At 49.7% G+C, this 20,290-nt stretch overlaps 2 protein-coding genes across 3 annotated transcripts in view; one reads left to right on the forward strand and one right to left on the reverse strand.

The window, feature by feature from the left end:
- Positions 1-20,161, reverse strand: part of LOC128893484 (protein grainyhead) — a 93,141-nt gene extending 72,980 nt beyond the window's left edge. For both annotated transcript variants that reach the window (XM_054154459.1, XM_054154460.1), the window contains exons 1-3: positions 14,668-20,161; positions 12,227-12,529; positions 5,067-5,833 (exon numbers count right to left, since the gene is read on the reverse strand). In XM_054154459.1, the coding sequence (XP_054010434.1) occupies positions 5,067-5,833; positions 12,227-12,289 (830 nt within the window). In that variant the 5' untranslated portion in view covers positions 12,290-12,529; positions 14,668-20,161. The remainder of the gene's footprint in view (positions 1-5,066; positions 5,834-12,226; positions 12,530-14,667) is intronic.
- LOC128893489 (uncharacterized) overlaps positions 1-20,290 on the forward strand; it is a 142,423-nt gene that overhangs the window by 64,600 nt on the left and 57,533 nt on the right. The window lies entirely within an intron of this gene.

The raw sequence follows: 20,290 nt of genomic DNA on the forward strand, positions 1-20,290 counted from the left end.
ACGGTGCCGACCGAACCGAGAAGAAACGAACGAAGAAAGTAAAAACAACAAGTATAGGGGTGGGGGGCACGATATTGGGAAATCCTCAACGACGTTTCTAATTTTAGAGCCGGATATTAGCCCCGATATCGCGGAGCCGTCAAGCTCCGGTGATCGTACCGAACCGCGCGCGATCGAAGAAAAACTCGAATAGTCGAAATTCGTCCGAGTATTCCAACATTTTGGACGACTAATTGTAAGAACGTTGTCGCCGACGACTCTCCGAACCCGATGGAACCCATCCTGGAGCTCATGAATCGCAAAGCAGTCGTATGAACCGTAATTGCGGAAGATCGTTTCGCGAATTTTCGTACTACCGGGGGCCAAGCGTTTCGTATGCGCTCCAAATTGCTGTAATGACGGCGCGCCGACGCAAAAAGCTCTTCGTTCGCGGAAAGCGCTCTGCTTCCCCTCTTTCCCCCTGTCCATTCGTGTCCGACAGTTCGTTGCTCGTCGCCGTACCCGCTTCTTGCGCAGCTCGGAGGCGCCTTTGATCCGTTGCGTTTTCAGCCTCCCGCCACCGTCGTTGTATACATATATGCGCGCTTCTCGACTTTTTGCGGCTTCCGGGGCCGCGAGACCTCGAAGGGGGAACAATGTAAAGAAGAAATTATTATGTCGTACTGGTACATCGATCGATAAAAATCGCCAGAGGGGGAGCCAGCCGAGAGCTCGTTTGAGCTGCGCAAAGCGGGGGGCTCGACTAACAGGAAATTTGCCCTCTGAAAATAACCATAGACGCTTCCTGTGCTACTTCGAATCGAATCCACGTTTTTTGAGTCGCTCAAGTTGCGTTATCGATAACGGTAGCACGATTTCCATACTTTGAGTATAATCTGTAATCCATCGACTCTCTTGGTAGTCGTTTATCGTTAAAAAGAGCTAAAGGATTTCTTTCTCCGCGTGTATTCGACCGAATCGTGAAACGAAGTGTAGGAAGCACGGCGGAGTAGGTTTAATAAATCCGCCAAGATGGAATCGCGATCGTCCGCAGAAGAGCGAGAACCGCTCGAGGGGCGCGCGCTTGTAATGTATGTTAATGCGTCGGAGGTGGGTGAACGATGCCTATAATAATAGTGTTTTCGAGGATGTGACGTCACGAGGGAACAATACACGCGCGAGCCGAGCGGCCAGCACACGCTTTCGGCGGATTATTTATTTGACAGTCCTCCCCGCGGGCCGTGTCTGCGTTTATAGTTAGCTCCGCAACGCTTCGTCCCAGAGATTTGCAACGCGTCCGAGGGTTTTTTGCCGTTAAAATGGAGGCTGATGCGGTGTTATGCAACGCAAGTTCCGTTGATTACCTTCTGCTTGGATTTTCTTCGCGAACATTTCATTTATAGAATACATAACTATCGTAATTGTTGCTTCGAACAATAAGATTATTCCAGCATAAGCATACTCCGCTGTTCACGACTCGTTACTCGAAACTTGAATTCGATCGAGGAATACTGCTCGATTCTTCGGGCAAAGACGTTTTCTGCGAAAATTTGTTCGTGCGTGAGAAATGGTCGGACGTTAACCGAGCAATTTCGTGCTCGACGAGGGCAACGAGCGCAGTCAGGAGTTGCGCGAAATATATGCAAATTCGATCGCGCTCACGGCCTGGCCGTATTCTTCGTCTCGTAATTTAAATTTTATACCGCGTATCACAATTTAGCTTCTCATTTCGCAACCAGCCGCTCCCGTGGAGACTCTGTGCGCGCTCGGTAAGTACATACGAAACACGAAGGAAGTTATAATCGTCGTTTGGATACGTGAGAACACGTCGCAGATCGCCTATGTTGCAAAAGCACCCCGAACCCGGAAAACACGAGCTGTTCGTGACCACGTTGACATTTTTTCCTTTTGGGTGTAGGAATTTATTTGGGTATCGTTACCCGATATTGCGCATAAGCGTATAAAGTCCACAGTTTAGTCGCGATAAACTGACCTTCCGAGTCCTTTTCCTGAGGAAGAGCGAATCGGCAAAAAATCTGCGCGTTGTCGATGGGGTATTACGATGCGTTCGAAGGTCGACGCGTGAATTAATTCTTCTTCTCCTTTCGGATCGTTTCTTTCTTCCAACGCGAGTAGCAGATTACGAAGGCTCGATTGAATCGCCAAGAATCGAGAATCCGACCGGATTTCGTTGACGCGTGTGTTTAAGCTCCGGAATAAGTAGCTTACAGAGGGTTGCTGAGACGTACCTCGATTCGTGACAGGTTCCACCGTCGACTGACGGCAAGATGATCCAAATATTTTAATCTGATCAACGGTCGCTTTATCGTTTAAGAACGCGCTTTTCAATTATTTACATTCTTTTTGCACAAGTAACTGGTCGAGTAATTAAAACGTAGACACATGCTCGGGCTTGCGAGTAAAAGGTGCTACGTGAAAGTTAATAAGACTTCATAAAGGTGAAGATACGATCTGTCCATTAATGCTGTTAAGGAGAAAGGTCAGTTCTGCTACTATTCCACGATCTACCAACGTTGCGGTGAGCATATTTAATATTGGATTATACTCGTGATCTAAGTAGGACAGATTATGTAACCTAAACGATGCAAGTCTAAGAAATTTATGCTGTACTCTCTCCAACGTTACTTTATGCTTGTACCGTGTACAAAACTGACGGTATACGCATGCATAAGACTATTATTATTTTTCTCTCTAACAATAATTTTCAAATAATCGTGACGGATGTTACTGGAATTAAACAAATTTGTATAACCGCCCAACGCAGTGTCTGTAATGCGACACCAAAGATATCGTATTTTCATCTCTCGCGGAGTGCATTTAAACCGTAGGAACGACCGTGGGTCGTCCAAGTGAAAGGAAGCTCGAATTTTCGAACGATGTGGTTCGCATTCTCTCTTCGTCGACCCTCGAAGTCGACCGTTTCGATTTCTCGAGCTGGTCGCGATCTATCCACGAAACGAAAAATTGAAAAATGTAAGCAACCGTTACGAGAAAGAGAAAATCGAACCAAGAGTCGAAATTCTGCGTAGTTCGGTCGGGCAAACATCCGATTTATAATAATCGAGAGAGCGAAAAATAAGCCATGAGAGCTGGGAGATGAAAGAAGGAGCAGAGAGAAAGAGACACGGCTGTTTTCGAGGCTCTCAAGGTCTCGACGTGCATATCTTACGACCGATTAATTGCGGCTGATTTTTATTTATTACAAAAGAGTAAGAGGCGCGCGGCGCGGACAGCCGTGTGTGCGTTTTAATGGTTATTGGTTCGCGAGACTCCGTGGTGCGCGCACATCTCTACAGGTTCCCTCCAATGTATACCGCCAACTTGAATCCGACAACGTTTAATTTTCAATTATATTCCGTTCTTACTTTTAAACTGTAGGAAAACGAAGGAAACGGCAGCTTTTCTCGATTATTCGCTGTGTTACGGTTGGACGCGCGCGCATAGTTCAGCGCGCAGCATTTGAAACGGCACGGAGGGACGTCATTTCTAAATATACCGGGTGAGACGTTGTTTATCGATGTTTCACGGTTCCGCGAAGAGATACGAGCACGGTATGGAAATATCGCGAGTTTTTAGATGCCTGTTTCGATTTCGTTTCAAATTTGGCACGTGGAGTGGTTTTCTAGCCACGTTGCGCATAGTTACAATGACTCGAATCAAACGATCGGTAATACATCAGAGATGCGTTTATTCGAATGTACTTGCATGCAAAATAAGACACTGATTAGAATAATAGCTTGTTTCTTAAGTATACGCGTCGGATGATAACGTTGACAAGCTTTCTAACGTTCTCGACTCTCGTAATTTTCAATCTCCTTTGGTATTTTGGGATCTACGCTAAGAGGAACAAGAAAATGTACATTTTGAAAATTATTCCGTGTCCTCGCGACATGTGCGTCAGCATCCGTCCAGGACACCGCTTTTGGGTGAAGCTGTATGCTTTCGCGCGCGCGCGCGCGCGTCGCGTCGTAATAATAAATTCAACGCGGCAACGTGACTTATCCAACGTGCTCGCGGGTAGGTGTGCGCAATAATTGTTAATTGTCGGCGTTGATACACGGGCCTGATAGTGCGCGGCGTTTCAACGTGAACACGCGCGGAGGGCGATTCCGATTTTTCCGTGCCAGCGAGCAGGCTACTGTCCGCGTGTACAGACACTTTTCGCGATACTTTACGGCTTATTAAGGTGCGAGACCGTGCGGGATAAGTTCTCTTCCAGCGGCACGATCCGCGTCGCTCTAATATTGAATCGGTAATTGTTGGCGCTGCCATGGTTCGTTGTGCCACGGAATTCCATTTTTCCGTCTCGTTGAACGCGCCGCTGTCGATTGTTCTCTTCTGCGGGTTTGAGAAATTAGGGCTCGGGCTATCCGCCTCGCGATTCCGTGCTCGAACATTCGAACGCTATTCAAATATTCAACAAACGTAATTCGAATACTAATCCGATACTCGAATACGACATTTCCGAATGTTCTGCTGAAACTGTGCGAAAGCTTTCTCGTTTGACCGATAATGTACCAGTCCCGATATATCGCAATAAGGAGATTCGAACATGCGTATACGAGTGTTCGTACGATGTACGAATAGTGTCAGCTGTGTTTTACGAGTCGTTGGGATTAGGACCGAGACTACCTATGGAAATTTTATACGAATGTCATTGCTTTAAGTTCATCTCTCTTCTCCAATCTTTATCTCCTTTTAACTGTACATTTCTCATATATCCTCGCAATGAATTTTTATTATTTTCTATAGCTTAAACTGCGCGTTATTGCATGCGTAGTTTTGCTAAAAGAACTGTCAATCGTTAAACCGCGAGTGGAAACGTTTCGGCACGAACAGGTTCCTCGACGTAGGAATTTCGCGCGTGGCTTTTCTTTCGTGCCGTGGATTACGAACGATGACTAGACGATGGTCGCGGTGACGAACTCGCTGCGAGCGCGTTCAACGTATACCCTCGATACACGTAAAAACGTGAATTCCATTAGAATCGTAAGCAGCGGTGGAGTGTAATACCGAGATCCTCTCGTAACAATAAAAACGGGAGAGAAAAATGCCACGACACTTACCCAGCGCGCAACGAGGCAGCAGCAGCAGCCGCGGTGAGGGTGAGTTGCTGCGCAGCGGCGGCTCCAGCCGCTGGATCTGCCGCGACTAGTTCCGAAAGCACCAAAACGGTAGTGGTTGTTGTTGCAGCTCCGCAATTCGGGACTGTAGCGCTGACAGCGTGACGCACGCTAGGCGGAAGATCGTCTTCGTGCTGAAGCTGCAGCTGTGGATAATGATGCAAGTGCAGCGCCGTGGTGGATCCCGATCTGGGGGTGACGCAATTTGGTGGCAACAGGCCAGCCCTCGTAACGGCCGACGGAGGCGACGGTGACGGCGGCGAGGGTGGCGGTGGCGGGTACTCGACCACCTGAACGCGATCCGCTTCGTTCTCGTAGATGATCTCCTTGTCGTGGGTGTACATGATGGTTTTCTGACCGTCGTTGTAAATTAGATCGATCATCTTGTGCTCTCCGACGCCGAGCGTCGAGTTGCCGGAAGTGGTTTCGCCGCCTGGCGTCACCCTCCCGTCGGTGTCTTCGGCGGACCGTTGCTGCACGTCGTCTGGATCCTGAATGTGCTGTGGCTGATGATGATGATGATGATGGTGGTGATGGTGACGGTGATGGTGATGATGGTACTTGGGATGGAGCGAGTGCACCGTCGCTGGCTCGTGCAGGTCCAGCACGTTCACTGGCTGCATCGTTGCGAGCAGCACTTGCTGCTCGCTATCGTTTTGATTCTGGTTGCTCAAGGAGGAGGACGCCGGGGATACTGGACCCTCCTGCACCTATAACAAACGAACAAAGTTGCATCCGATAAAGGCGATGGAATTCTTCGACGTACGTGGATTATTGCGTAACGCGTAAATTGCACAAGTCCGTGGCTCAAAGTCACTCTTCCCGATACGCTCGAGTCTAAAACTTTCACGGGACGCTAGACGTCTTCCTACTGTCGCCTCTCGACAAAGAGTTATTCAGAAAACGTTGGCCTATTATTAAATCCGCCTATGGCTTCAATCAACCTGCAGTTCTCTGCGAGATCTACCCTCGTCAACCGGCCTCCAAAGAATTGCGACTCGGCCCATGAATAACCACCCTCGATGCTCGTATTCAGCCATCCAGCCTCTTGTTCTCGACGATGTCCTTGAACTCGTCCACCGTGCGCTCTTTAACCCCTCTTCGGACCGAAATATCGCAGCGGTAGGAATAATTCCACAGTTGAGGACAGAAGGTTGCAAGTCGAAACGTTTATCGAACCGATAAATTAAAGTATACCTCTGATTCGAGCAAAGATCAAAAGTTCGCCGAACGAGTATACACCTTCTATTTGACTTTCTATCGATGATTACGCGGCTCGCGCCTTCGTAAGTGATCCTTTTTCGTCACGAAATTCAGGAAGGACTCGCGCGCCGCACTTTCATTTCCGAGTTGCTGACGATCCGTCTTCGAGGGCTTATTTAATCGCTACGAGGGATTTGAAAGTCTCGGAGAAACGATTCTCTATTCGCTGATCGTACGAACAAAGAAAATAATTTGTGCTTAAAATTAAATTGATTCGTTTCTTGGCCAACGAGTAACGTAGTTACGACAAGTCAAAGTCGCGAAAGAAACTCCATCGGATCGGTACTCGATTTGTAAAACAATTTGTTCGATCGATCCCGTAAATAAGCTTCGAAGTTTCGAATCTTCCGACTGCTACAACGATGCGATTTGCTGACTCAAGACTCGTGTTCGTGGCGAGTAACACGCTCGAAAGGGCATGGAAAAGCGCGCTATTAATCGACGTGCAGGATTTACGGCCGTCGATCGGAAGAAATATCGACCAGTTCTCGATCTCGAAAAAAATTAATATCTCGCGTTACCTAATCGATATTTAAGCAACTCGAATCGCTAGCGAGAGTCGAATATTGGCAAGGCGACTGGCGATATTTTCAATTAAGTTGATCGACGGCGCGCGTGTCCAGTAAAAAGAATTTGTCTACGGATAGAATAAGAAGACACGCATAACAGCTGAAGCATAGGAAGCCGGTAGCTACCGGGCGCATGCCCAAACGATCGTCGGTCATCTCGCAGAGTTCGATGCTAGAAGTCTCCCTTAAACGGGCATTAATCAGACCGATTACGAAGCCTCCCGCGGTCGCGACACGACGTTAAGTACTCGTCCGGTCGAAGTTTGCCGGTCGTGTACCGACTCGATTCGAAATCTAATCGTAGGCCGCTAGCTGGGGGATATTTATCGTGATCGTCGATGCTGCGGTACCGCGGCAACGCGTTGACTCACGGGGTCTGGGACTGAATCTATTACGTTTTTACGGCGTTTTACACACGCGGTTGACAACGACTAGAGTATCGAACGGACGGAGAAAAGGAGAGAGTGAGAGAGCATCGCGATTCGTTATGTACTCCCCTCACGAATACATATTTCACGATTTCGTAGTGCTCCTGGGAGGATGTTATCTCGGGATTTATGAAATAACGTGTACACGGCTCGTTCAACGACGACGTTGTACCGTAGATTCAATCTAGTATCGCTGTCAAGGTGAACGATTATGTAACCCGGGCGATAGCGTTTTTAATATCGGACTTCGTTCGTGACCGGTGCCTTTCGATGTTGCTCGACCTTGTCCGGACTCTTCCTCCTCTTTTCTTTTTAGTCTTTAATTGATTTCGAATCGCTTATACGCGACGACTAAGATGACAAGATTAAACCGTGTCTTGCGCAACTTTGTTTTCGTCGTGTGGCTTCCCCGTGCGTGTGGACCATGCGGTTTCAACGACGAAGAAAGCTTTCACAGGCTTTATACTTGTAGACTAACTTGGTGGAAGTCTATTGTTCTCTGATGGCAGAAACACGAATCCTAACGCTACTCGCATCGCTGCTTTTATGCTTTAGTTTTACCTGTATGTTATATATCGGTGGATATCAGCGAATCTCAGTCTTTCGGTGGTTTTCGAAAGGCTCGGTGGTTTCGAGGGATCGGAAGCGAATGCAGTGGATTTTCCGCGTAGGCTAGGTCCGAGTACTGTTTACGCGCAAGAACTGACTGATAATAACAGTTAATTGGCCTGCTGGCCTGCGCCCCGTGAGAGACTATTCCAGGTCGGACGGCAGCCACCAGACGTGTCTGTTGGTCGAACGAGGCCGACTCCGCGAGCGGATACGCGACCGTTGCTCGTCCGCGTCGCGTCGTTTCTTCAGCGCGCCAGTCCGTCTCCGCGGTCGGTTATTGCCGATCACGTCGTTGGAATACGCAGCTGCGCGCGTTCCAAGATACGCGGAATCGTTAAGGGCCTTTCTTTAGCTTCTCGACGCAACCAGTGTTCCTCGGTGTACGCATCCTAGCGAACGCCGCGTCGGTCAGCGTTCATTGTTGCGGACATCCTCCCTCCGTGGCACAGGCTTCCTCTGGCTCGCAGCGTGTACACGATCGTCGTGGCTTTTTGCTATCCTCCGTTGAATCCTTGTTATATCGGCCGCACACCCGAGAAGACGGTCATCTCTTTGCGATAGGGGAACACCTGTCGGCGTTTCTGCTTTTGCGCTGTGTAATTTTGTTCTCCGCTGCTTCCGAGTGAAGTGTAAACATTCTAAAATCCTGTAATTCTAGAATTCTGCGGTTTTGAAATTCTCTTCCGTTAGAGAAAACTGGTTAGCGAGTGTTAACCTTTTCACGATTTCATAAAACGACGAATTTATTTATAGGGAGCTCCGCGAAATTTCGCTGGTATTATTAAAATGTCCATTTGAATAATGAAAGTGGGACACCCATGATCCGGATTAAATTACTGTTATTAGCTATATCCATGCGTTTATGCTTGGCGACTTCCTCTCACTATTTCGAGTTGCCGGTAATCATGAAAATACCCATGTGATTGTTCGCGTTACTTTTCTTTTTTCAACGGACGTCACATGTATACCTTTAATTGCTCGCAACGTTTACGGTTGTCGACGATCGTATCATTATACCTCCATCGATTCATTTCTTTTTTCCTCTGGACGCACTTTGCATTCCACGCGCGGTTTATTCATATTGTTTGTTTACCGTTTGTGCTACCAGCGTTGCTAGGTGCGCCCGACGCCGCGGCGCCGACGTTTACAATTTTCCGATTTTAAAAATTCTTCGGAGTCGAAAACTCCAAAATTGTTTGGCCAAATGTGCGACGCGACGTTCTCTAGGAAATTTCTAAAAACTCCTGCAAGAACTATCGTCTCGAAATCTTCGGGGAATGCAATAATCATCCGTGACCGTTCGTTGAACGTTTATTATTACTTAACCGTCATCAATCACAATTCAAGAAGCAAGAACGAGCAATATTGTTGTCATTCGTGCGTTGCGATATTATTCACATAATTATCGCGTGTGTCGAGAATCCGATCGATGTGTACAGAGCAATAAATCATTTTTTTACAATATCTTCACGTTGCATTTGCAGCCGCGACTGCAGTGAACGTAACGACAAAAATTTCTCGGCCGCGCCGCCATTATCTTTGATTGATATCTCCAAACGGTTCATGTCGCGTTTCTTGCTACCATTATTCCGTTTCCATTATACACTACTCGGAGTAGTTAAGCGAATGCTTTTTCCCAAGGAAAAAGTAACGACCAGCTTCTTCTAATCCTTTCAAACGGTCTTCGCTTTCGTTGGTTTCCTCGAGCGTGCATTTCAATTAATATTCGACCAATCCATTCGACCGTAAAATCATCGATGAAACGTGCATCGGCGCAAATTTGATCAAAGTGAAACAGTGTTCGATTAACGAAGAAACGAAATTGGGAATCGTTTGGATTCTATTAAGCAATCTTTGTTGGTTACTCGGATAATGAATAATAGCACGATCGCCGACGCGACGCGACGCGACGCGACGGCCGTGCCAGAGTATCGGGTACGCGAAATCCAGCGAGTCATCGTACGCGGCAAAATCGTCTTCCTCTTCTTCTTCGGTCCGCGTGCGAGTGGCTAGGCTGGAACGAATGGACGGCTGAACGTACCGTTCGTTTCGCGTCGACGAAAGAATGCCAGCGTTCGATGGTGATTCTCTGGATAGAGAATTCAGCCGTGAACGATTCGACGTTGCCGCGATCCTCGCCGTGGAGGTAATATCGTATTGCTAGAAAGCTCCATACGTGCGCAACAACTTGGTCTTTGCCTTAGGTTGGGAAAGGTGAGCGTTAATATTATTTACTAAAATTATAGGAATCGTTGGTAATATAATTGAACGATATAAAATATAATACGATTCGAACGAGAAGGGTCAACTTAACGAATGTCACTCTTACGGATGCGCAAGTGTTTATGAAAGTCGCAAAAGAGACATCAAATACGCGTATATAAACAAACGCGATAAACAGAAATTCTCACCAGATATGGGCACAATTTGATTCGTATAAGAAAACAAGTAAAGTTGTTCATCCTACGGACGTTATTCGGTGTTCTTATCGCGATAAGAAATTCCGAAACTTGAATTATAGGCCATCGGCCAGAGCGATAGTAATAAAGACAAAAAGGAGGGATGCGTGGACTCGTGATCGTAACGATGTAAAAGCCGTCGCATTATCATAAATTATATCATCGTTTGGAATGGTTGGTGCAGTGGCTGGCAGTCGAGTCGACTGTAATAATTCCACGGGGATTTTGGCCGTAACGTCTGGGTCCCTGAAAGATTCTTAGGGGAACCGCTTACGCGCCGGGGACCTCTCATTGTGGAGCAGCGTCAGGCAAATAACGGGCTTTAGTCCGGCGGAGTTTCACTTTTCAGCGACAGGTATACCATTGTGAGGTTAAAAACCTGCGGCCAGGTGACAGTAAAAATCTTTTCAGGCTTCTCAAAGTCGAAGAGTGGCCATTGGGGAAGGACATATACGTGTATATACTATACATGTAGTATACATCACCCCGGGGCGATGAACTATCGGAATCCTCTTAGAGTTGCCGCCGCGGAGGCGTCAACAGTCAAACCGTGCATGAATTTACAAAAGGATCTTGGAAAATTTTATTACTCTCGAGTCGCTTGCTTCGTAATAACAAGGTGTAGTGCACGGTTAATAGTCGCAAACGTGAAACGCGAATAAATTTGTTATGTTGTAGATACGATGGAAACATTAGTCTTACAGGGGGGTGCCATGCGAGTAAAGTCGTTGGTTCGAGGGTACTTTTCCTAGTGAGATTCATCCAGAGCGAGGGAACGGGGGAGTCGTGATTAACGACGTCAAGGTATACTCGTCCACGCCCCCTTCGATTTCGACAATTCATGGAATGCAATCATACCTCACGGCCGTGGGTCATCGGTTGACCTTCCACTGTGTCTCTTTCATTCTCCCCCGCCCCCTCCTCGTTGCAAGGTACCACCCGTTGCGCGAAATAACGAGAATGCCGGACTCGTAAGATTACTGGCAGTTACGTTTGTTCCAACCAGTAGCGCGTAAACCTTCAACAGGACCCTGCTCGATAATATCTTTCATTAACGATAACGTTTGCGGTGAGATCGTTAAAAATCGATGGTTCGAATAGGCGGAAGATCTTTCGTCGCCATCGTTTAAAGCAAGTTTGCTCCGTTCGTCTGACAATGAGAGCACGGAGGGCCCTGGACAATTATACGTTTTCTCTTCAGCGATATTCGCCACTGTTTCCAGCGTTGAAACTTCAGGAACGACCCTGAGACGCCAAGGTCCGAGTGATGGACGAGTCTGCTTGTACCGAAAGATCGAGAATCGCCTGTCAATCTTTTGGACCGCGAGCGAAAAGCAGTCGAAGAACAAAGACAAGCTCTTTTCTCTTCTTTTTTAAATCTTTTCTTCAACGCTGCCTCGCTGTTAATTTGCGCCGATTGGCCACGTTTATTCTCCGTTCCGCCGCGCCGGCTCGTTCGGCGATCGACGATATTCAGTTTGGAATTCGCATGCGTCACGACTTTTGTTCGAAAACTCGTCGAGCTCGGTCACGGTACTCGACGAGTCGCTAATTTGCACGAAAGTGTGTGTCACGTGGTGAGTGATACCGCCACAGCTGATTCGAGGTATTCTCGGGAAGGTGTCGCGTCTTCGGAGGCAATCGGCTGTACAAATATTTGACGGAGTTGGCGAACAACTTTGATCTCGACGAACGCCTTAGAAAATTTGGAATTTTTTTTCTCTGCTATCGAGTACCATGCAATCGAGCGTAAATAAAAAAATATGACTAACCGGTGACAGAGCCTCCTGCATGTGCAGGGGTCCGTTGTCGGCCTCGTCGGTGCAAGTCGACATTCTCCCGCGCTGTCTTCCGGTTCTCTTTCCTCGGCGTATCGTGGCGTCCTGTAAGATTCGCGTTGTCTCAATATCACACCCCTCGTTTGTCTACCTTCCGGCGACGATCTCGTTCAGGGTCCCTACAGGCTGGACTAACTACGTCTACGCGAACAAATTCTAGGCAATGGAGTAGCGTATCACAGGCTGCTGAGCGTTGTATGGCACGTTGTTAACGGTTGGCGGGGAGCATCGAAGAACCTGCAAAGTAAACGATAAGCGGAAATAGAATCGTTAAAGTAAGGCGACAAACTACAAATAGTAATTGGAAATATTTGACTGTAAGAAAGAGTGGAATACTTTGCGGAGAGGGAGAGAGAGAGACAGGCTTGACAACGAGACGTAAAGAGGAATCTCGGAGGCTCCGCGCAGTTCGATATGACGCAACGCGCAGATCAGCGGGATCAGCTGGTCGTTCCATTCATTTCAACCAGACAAGCACGTCAAACTGGAAACGGTTTCGCGGTCGCGGCATTGATAGACAGGTGCAATAAACCGGCATCAAAGACGAACGGACAGGCGGAGCGAGAAGGAAAAGCTGACGAAACAGGAGACACGTTCGCCTAAACGCCGCAAGGGAGGAAGCCGTTGAACCGGCCAAGCGATCGAGAAGAAGTCGGCCGAAACAGGAAGCAGGGAGCCGCATTTTTGCGATTCAGGTTGACGTCCCGGAAGAACGAGATCGGCAACGGAATCAGGAAGGCCATCGCGGCTAGGGGCGGCTGGCTCGCGAATCACGGGGATACCACCGGTGACCCAGAATAGCAGGTTCGACGGTTGATACAGTTATCACGTGGGTTACCCAGAAATCTGTACCCGAAACCAGTCAGACACCACGAATTCTACGTCTTCGGGACGTCGTCCAGGTGGATAGTTGGCGAAACCAGTTGGGTTCCCTCTTCTCTCGACTCGTCCATCTCCTCCTACTACGTGGACTCCGGAGGTCGAGGGAGGGCGAGACACGTAAAACTGGAATTCAAGAGACGAGCTGACGGATAGACACGCGTAATAATAGACGCGACGAGGAAGCCGTCCGGATCGAACGGTCGATCGCGAGAGGGCAAGAGTGCGTTGTTTCCCTCTCGGTTGACCATGGCGTGGGCCAGAGGGAGGCCAGAGGCCGCGTGGATCGCGAGAAAGAACAAGACGAACCGGCCCGCGACACGGGGAGAAGAGAGAAGCCAAACAGGGTGGCGGGAAGTAGGTAGGTGCCTACCTACTACGCGGAAGAAGGAGATTGGGGCGAATGGAGAGAAGGAGTAGGTACACGAGGCCGGTATACAACCGCGGACCGGAGACGAGAAGCCAGAGGAGCAGGTTCGGCCGGTCTAACCTGATTCTCAAAGGGAACCCTGCATCAGATTGGACCCACCTCCGTGGGTCCGTTTGTATTTCAAGTACCTGTACTCCCTCGCCTCGCGTCAGTGGACGATGCCTCCGGAGACGGAGGACTCTCCTCGGGCAGCCCGACCAACAGAAACTTTGAATGATCTTCGAATACTCGCGGTATGCTCGGAAACCGCATCGGGCAGGTGGCTAGAGTGGATCCGATCGTCGACGGGTCGCCGTGATCGTTCGAGTGGTTCGACAGTGAATATCTAAACACCGGGTGTGAGAGTCGGGTGCCTCGCGACTCACGATTCCGTTTTGAACCACCCAGCGTTGGGGTCCTCTCCTACGCGAGGGTTCCGAGCTTTTCACAGGCGACGGTTTTCTGGGTTCAGTGTTTCGGGAGTGAGAATCAGTGGCGAGTTTCAGTTGTGGGAAAGATCCTCGATCCAATCACGCCAGAGACTACGCGGGCAAAGTTATTAGCACGTGTCTCTGAAAGAGAGACGATAGAGTGGGACAGATAAAGTATCGACGACGCGGACCGTTCGAGAACGTTCCCCAAATGACCGTCGCCGTTCCTCGACGCGCCGCCGCGTTACATAAACCATGGAACGCGTTCAGGCCGCTGTGTTCCATTAGCGGGTACCATAAACCGAGGCCAATTATACTCGCGAGGCTTCCATTCACTACGACCGCGACGCGTATGCCAATCACCTCGAGCTTTTCCTCTCAAATAATTCATTCTACGTTACGAATTTAATATCCCCTTACTCAACACCTCTTTTTTAACAATCGCGTTTCATTCGATTCGGATAAAACCGATTGCTCCGACATTCCAAATCTCCTGCGGGCTTTCAAGAGGAGACTAATAATCCTCGTAGGCCTACGCGATCCCACGTCTTGTTTACCGAGGCAGGTGAGCCGAGCGTCACCTGTGCGTCACCGTGCCAGCTAGCCTTCGCGATAAAGTAGCTTAACGCGAGAATCGTCAGGTAAGACATACTCACTTGTTGGGGTTCGCGTTACAGAAAACGTAGGAGATATCACTGGCGGGGAAGAAATGTTGGGCGCACCCGCGCGTAGTCTTGGAGAACTCGGTGGTTGCCGCGCCGGCAAGGTGTACGCGCGCACGCGTGTGTGTATACGCCCGTCAAGAGTGGTAGGTGGTTAGGTGGTTAGGTGGTAGGTCGAAGGGTGTTGGTGGGGTGTTGCTTCGAGGGAGCTTCGAGGGCGGGGGTGGGGTTGTGGGGCGGGAGGGGTTGGGGTGGGGTTGGGGTTGGGGGGTGGGGGTGGGGGTGGGGGAGGGCTCCTACAAACTACTAAGCGTCCCTCCTGTGTTCCGGATCACATCTCAACGGATGATACTGTCACCACCTTCGAGCGTGGACCGAGGCGTCCAGCACCGCGTCTACCGCGGTTTCGGTGTCGGTATCGGTGTCGGTATCGGTACGGTGGCTTTCAGCCAAGGCACCCTGTCTCCCGTGACTCGAACACGGGTCGACTAGGATGGACGACACCGGGAACACACGAATTTCACTACGCGCACCTCATTATCCTCGTTTTTCGGTCCGTCCACTCTGACCACTCGTGACCTATCGTTCCTTGGTCGCTACACCCCTCTACGACGAGTCGCGAGGAGCTGTTGCTCTCCCCAGGAACGGTTTTCCTCAAACCGGATCGTCTGTCCGCGATATATATTCACACTTGCACACCGGCTTTCAGGCACAACACGCGCACGCGGACGGAGAACGACGACCGCAACGACAGCGACGACGGGAACGGCGACAGCGACGACATCGTCGTCGCAGGATCGAACGCGAATCGACGTGCGACACCGCGACGCACACGACGATGGCCTCGTATCGCGGAAACGTGACGACGAGGGTGGAACGCGATGCACTACCCCGAACTGTGCGGCCCAACAGGTAGAATTAAACCGCCCAAAGTTTGGGCAGCCGCTGCAAGCAACAAACGAAGCAGCCTCACGGTGCTCTCTCGGATCGTTCTCTCTTCTCTCGGGATACGGCAACATGGCCGCCGTCGCCGCCGCCTCCCAGCATCCCGCTCTCGGCTCCGTGTCTCGGACCCCCCTCTCTTCTCTCTTTCACGCACACCGATCTGGTCTCTGTCCGCTCCATTCGGCGCGTTCCTTCCATCTTCCTCTGCCTCCCGCGCTCCAAAGTCTCTCCTCTCCCTCTCCACCTATCTTTCTTCGCTTACCTGGCCACCCTATGACGCCTCCCCATTTTAAGCTCTTTCTCGTTCGATGCACCTTCCTTCTCCGCGTCTCTGCTTCTTCGTTTAACCTTCTGTTTCGCGTCCTCTTCCATCGCGGTGTCTACCTGTAGCGCTGTCCCGCGGTACTCCCACTTCGCCTGGTGATCCAGCGGTGTACCTTGGCGGAGAGGTGTGGAGAGGGACACGCGGTCTCTCTTTCGCTCGATCGTTCTTCGATCTTCCTCTTCGTTGCGTACAGGTGAGACGAGGAGTCCCGAAAGAAGGACGCGACCTGGCGAAAGGGAAGAGGAGGGAGGCTAGTCGGAGCGCAGGTAGCCAACGGTGAACAAGGACCTGGAGAACGTACAGGTACGTTTGCAGGAGAGAGATCCGACGTCTTACGGCGACTCGCACGGATACAAACAGAGCATCGAGTCATCGACGAGGCGGCCAGGCTGCCAGGGCTCTCGGCCACCCGGCATTATCGTGTCTCCGCGAGCATCTCTGTCTACCTTGGTCTTTTCCGTCGCTCCACGCTACCTTAAACCTAGGGATACCTGGCTCGCGGGAGGAACGAAGACGCCAGGGAACACGCACACGAGTCCATTATCGGTCTCGCGGCGAGCGTCCTTCTCCGTCCCGATCGATCGGTCCAAGCTTTCTCCTTTTCCATTCCTCGCTACCTTGAGAAGGATACCATGGGCCGCTGACTGCCGCGAAGAAGGAGGACACAGCCGCGTATGTACGTGGATTATCGTAATTCTCCCGTCCCTCCAACCCTATGCCCTACGCTGGCTCTCGTTTTATCCCCTCGGAGCGTTCTTCGTCTGTTCCCACCTTGAGAAGGATATCCAGATATCGCGAAATGTCCCGAGGGTACGGCGAAGCTTCGGATATCGAGGATGTTTCTTGCTCCGATTCGCGATCGGCCGTCATGCCCGCCATATTCGTTTTTCCTCTCGAACAAGGTACTTCCGACAACGAATTCTCTAGCCGCGATTCGATTTTCGAACGTTACTCGAGGCGAGTCACGAAACGACGCCACGTGTGACGGATGAACGTGTTTCTGCCCACGTGTATCGATTCCCGAAAAACAGCGGGATTCGCTTCGACTTTCACTTCGTCTTCTCGACGAACGTAGTTCTCCTCCTCAAAGTTCGTATCGAGGGCACAAGCGATCGAGTGGGAGGATGGTTGTTCTATGAAGAGGAGCCTACGAAGCTCGTTGGACTTGTAAAAAACGATACCTCTTGGAACAAGAAGAAGATGACGAAGGGGCTGGAGGGCACCGAAGAAGAAAAGGAAGACGATATAGGTACGATATAGGTACTGCCAGAATATATCTTTACGTGTTTCCATCTTGAGAAGAATATCCGGATCTCGCGAAACATCCTCAAGTACAGGAATGCTTCGTGAATGTGCGAGGTGAAGTGCAACTCGTGCGAAGAGTACAAGAGAATATTTTCTAAATGGTAGTTTTCCGTGCTACAAGTGCTAGGGAATTTTATGTACCTGGAGTACTCCTACGTGCGGTAGGGTAATTACTTTCGGTAGGTCCCTAAGAAAAGACGATAAAGCTCCTGGTACCGATATAGATGTACACGCGTTCGTGGTATTGATTCCTCGTTGCACGCGGCACTTGAGAGCATATAGACGCAGACGGTGAGGAAGAACGAAGCTGCCGTTGCTGCTTCTGCTGGCTGCTGTGGCGGCTACGGAGACGGACTCTGGATCGAAAGTAGGAGGAGGGGCGAAGAGGGATCCAGAGAGTGCGTGAGCCCTGATAGAAGGAACGAGAGGAGAAAATGAGCGACCGGGACGAACTCCTTCGTCTCTCTCTTTTTCTCGAGAATCCCTGTTGTCCTTGTCTCGCTGCTGCCTCCCTGTTTGGTCCTCTTAGCCGCTCACGAAGGGAGAGATTAAAAAGAGAAAAGGGAGGAGCTGGAATTAAAAGAGGAAAAAACGACGAGGAGGAAGCGTCCAGAGAGGGAGGCCGAGAAGCGTACAGCGAGGCAAAGCGAGAGGGAGACTCGTGAAAAATGGGCACCCAGCGAGAGAAGACAGCCTCGGGCTACGTCGCGCGATGCGACCCTGCACAGGGAAGGATCCGTTCATCCGTTCCCTCCGAGTCAGAGACGGGCGAAATTCTTATCTAGATAAACATTTTGAGTAACGAGGAAAAATTTAACGACTTTCATGCGTGTGTTTTCTCTTCTTTTTCGGCATTCGGAGCAATTCAATTTAAACTATAAATCTTTCTTTCTCGTATGTAACTTTAACTCGGTCAGCGTTCGGATCCATATCGAGACCTTCTCGAGAGTAACAATAACAATCGTACGGCATATTATGTTACTCCTCAAATATTGCATATCTCCGTCTGGAGTATGTACGCAACATGGTCTGCGAGCGCAGAGAAAATTAATACCGAGACGTCGAATACCCGGTACCTTTGGATGCTGTTTAGCAGGGAGTAATTAGGGGATCGGAGTCGTGACATGCGACGAGACTCGGATAATTTGAATACGCACGCCTTCCCGTGAGAATCGTCGCGGTCGTTACGCGTGCAACGGTGCCGCGTGGGTGGCTGCACGCAATTGCGTGGGCGGATCACCGAGAAGGAGGTGGAGAAACGTCGACGTAAACGTAGAGGGGAGCTCTAGCCGCGTTTACGGACGCTTCTTTTGCGTCGACCTTGACTCCTTTACGCCCAGCTAACTCTAGCGCGGTCAATTCGAGGCTCGAAACGTCCGGTCCAGGGGGTGATGTTAAAGATGTTTCGCGTTAATCTCGAGGTCGATGTCGCGATAAATTTTCATTCTACGAACAATCCCGTTTCTACGATTCATCACGTCGAACGGTAAAGTTCGCGGAAACACGGGAAGAATTATTGCCTGCATCCAACGACCACGAAGAGAGCGAATTAGTCGAACGAACGTCTACAAAATCGTTTGTCCGTGGTAACCCGTGATTTACCCTGGTGTTTATTTTGTTTGGACAGCAAACGATCCCGTCGGGGATATACATCACTGGACTGTTTCAGTAGAAACGTCTACAGGCGACTCTGTCGTAGGTCGTGTCGCGCGTAATTGTGCGCATCCTTCTGAACGTTCGGCGACAAGTTATTATCGGTGAAATACGCGTCCTTCTCGACTGGACGGCCATTTCTCATCGGTCACCGAGTGCGAAAATCCCTATCTCGCTTCGTTATTCGCTTTATCGTTAAATTGCATACCGTCGAGTTTCTTCGAGCCTCGGTAGGAGGAATAATTAACTAATTGTATCGAGATTATTTTTATCCGAGTTTTGGTAGCGGTGGCCCTCCTTCGTTTCGATTAAAAATCCTATTGTATCGTCGTTACGATTCGCTCGGCGAAAACGAGAGCGTGTAACGCGTTCGGTAATTATGCGAGCGGGAGAGATTCGGTTCCTGCCCAGTCATCCAAGTCACCGCGGACGTGGTTAACCTTCCACGTCTCAAACTACGTTTAGCTTTCAAACAAAGTATACGATGGAAAATATATATATATAGGTAATGGGAGTGTGACTTCGGAAACACGTGGGGTTATGGAAGGGTTAAACATGTTCGCGTTCCCGCAAGTATAATGCTTGCCCGACCGGTTCGAGCGTTTCATTCAGAGATACGTCAATGTTGCATCTATTCACGCGTACAGGCACAATACATCATAGGCTACCTGTTCGATGAAAGACCGGTCACCGGTCGGTCTTGCCCGCGTTTTGAAAGTAAACAGAACCCACTTACCGATCGAGAAAGACCCAACACTGTCGGGACAGAGACGGATGTCCGCGCCGGCGAGTAAAACAATCCGTCGTTCGATGAAGGGAAGTGCTAAAAAAGATTTTACTGCGGAGCCTCCGCGCCTCCGCAACGAAAGAAAGAGCCATTGTTAACGCTCGGGGACTTGCGAAGTGGGATTAGCGATTCAGCTTTTCTCGGAACGCAGGGAGTTCTTTTTTCGCTCGGCTCGAATGTACGATGCCATGGAAGCATGATTTGCATAAATCGTCGTTCGGTCAATCGCTAGAGAATTTTCTCGCTTTTACGTGTTGTTTGTGCACCGCAAACAATGCCGTGCGGATTTTTTGGTGTAACAGCAAGTCTCGGTAAAAGAGTTTCAGTTAATATTCGAAGAAACAGAAAAGAAAGTCCTCTGTTCGTTAAAAATAAACTCGAACGTAATTTAAGAAGCGTTAACGAACGGTGTATTTCATCGACGCGAAATAGTTTTCGAAGGGAGGAAAAGGGGAGAGCATAGGAGCGATTTATCTCGCGAAAAAATATTATCATCGTTTACCATTAATTACCGATGCGCGAAAAAACCGAGTCGACCCGTGTCCACGGTAATTACCGGCCCCTGGAGGACTCGTTGCGTGCGTTTCCAATCGCTAAGGAAC

The sequence above is a fragment of the Hylaeus anthracinus genome, unplaced genomic scaffold (assembly GCF_026225885.1).
Source record: "Hylaeus anthracinus isolate JK02 unplaced genomic scaffold, UHH_iyHylAnth1.0_haploid 3, whole genome shotgun sequence".
Lineage (NCBI taxonomy): Eukaryota > Metazoa > Arthropoda > Insecta > Hymenoptera > Colletidae > Hylaeus > Hylaeus anthracinus.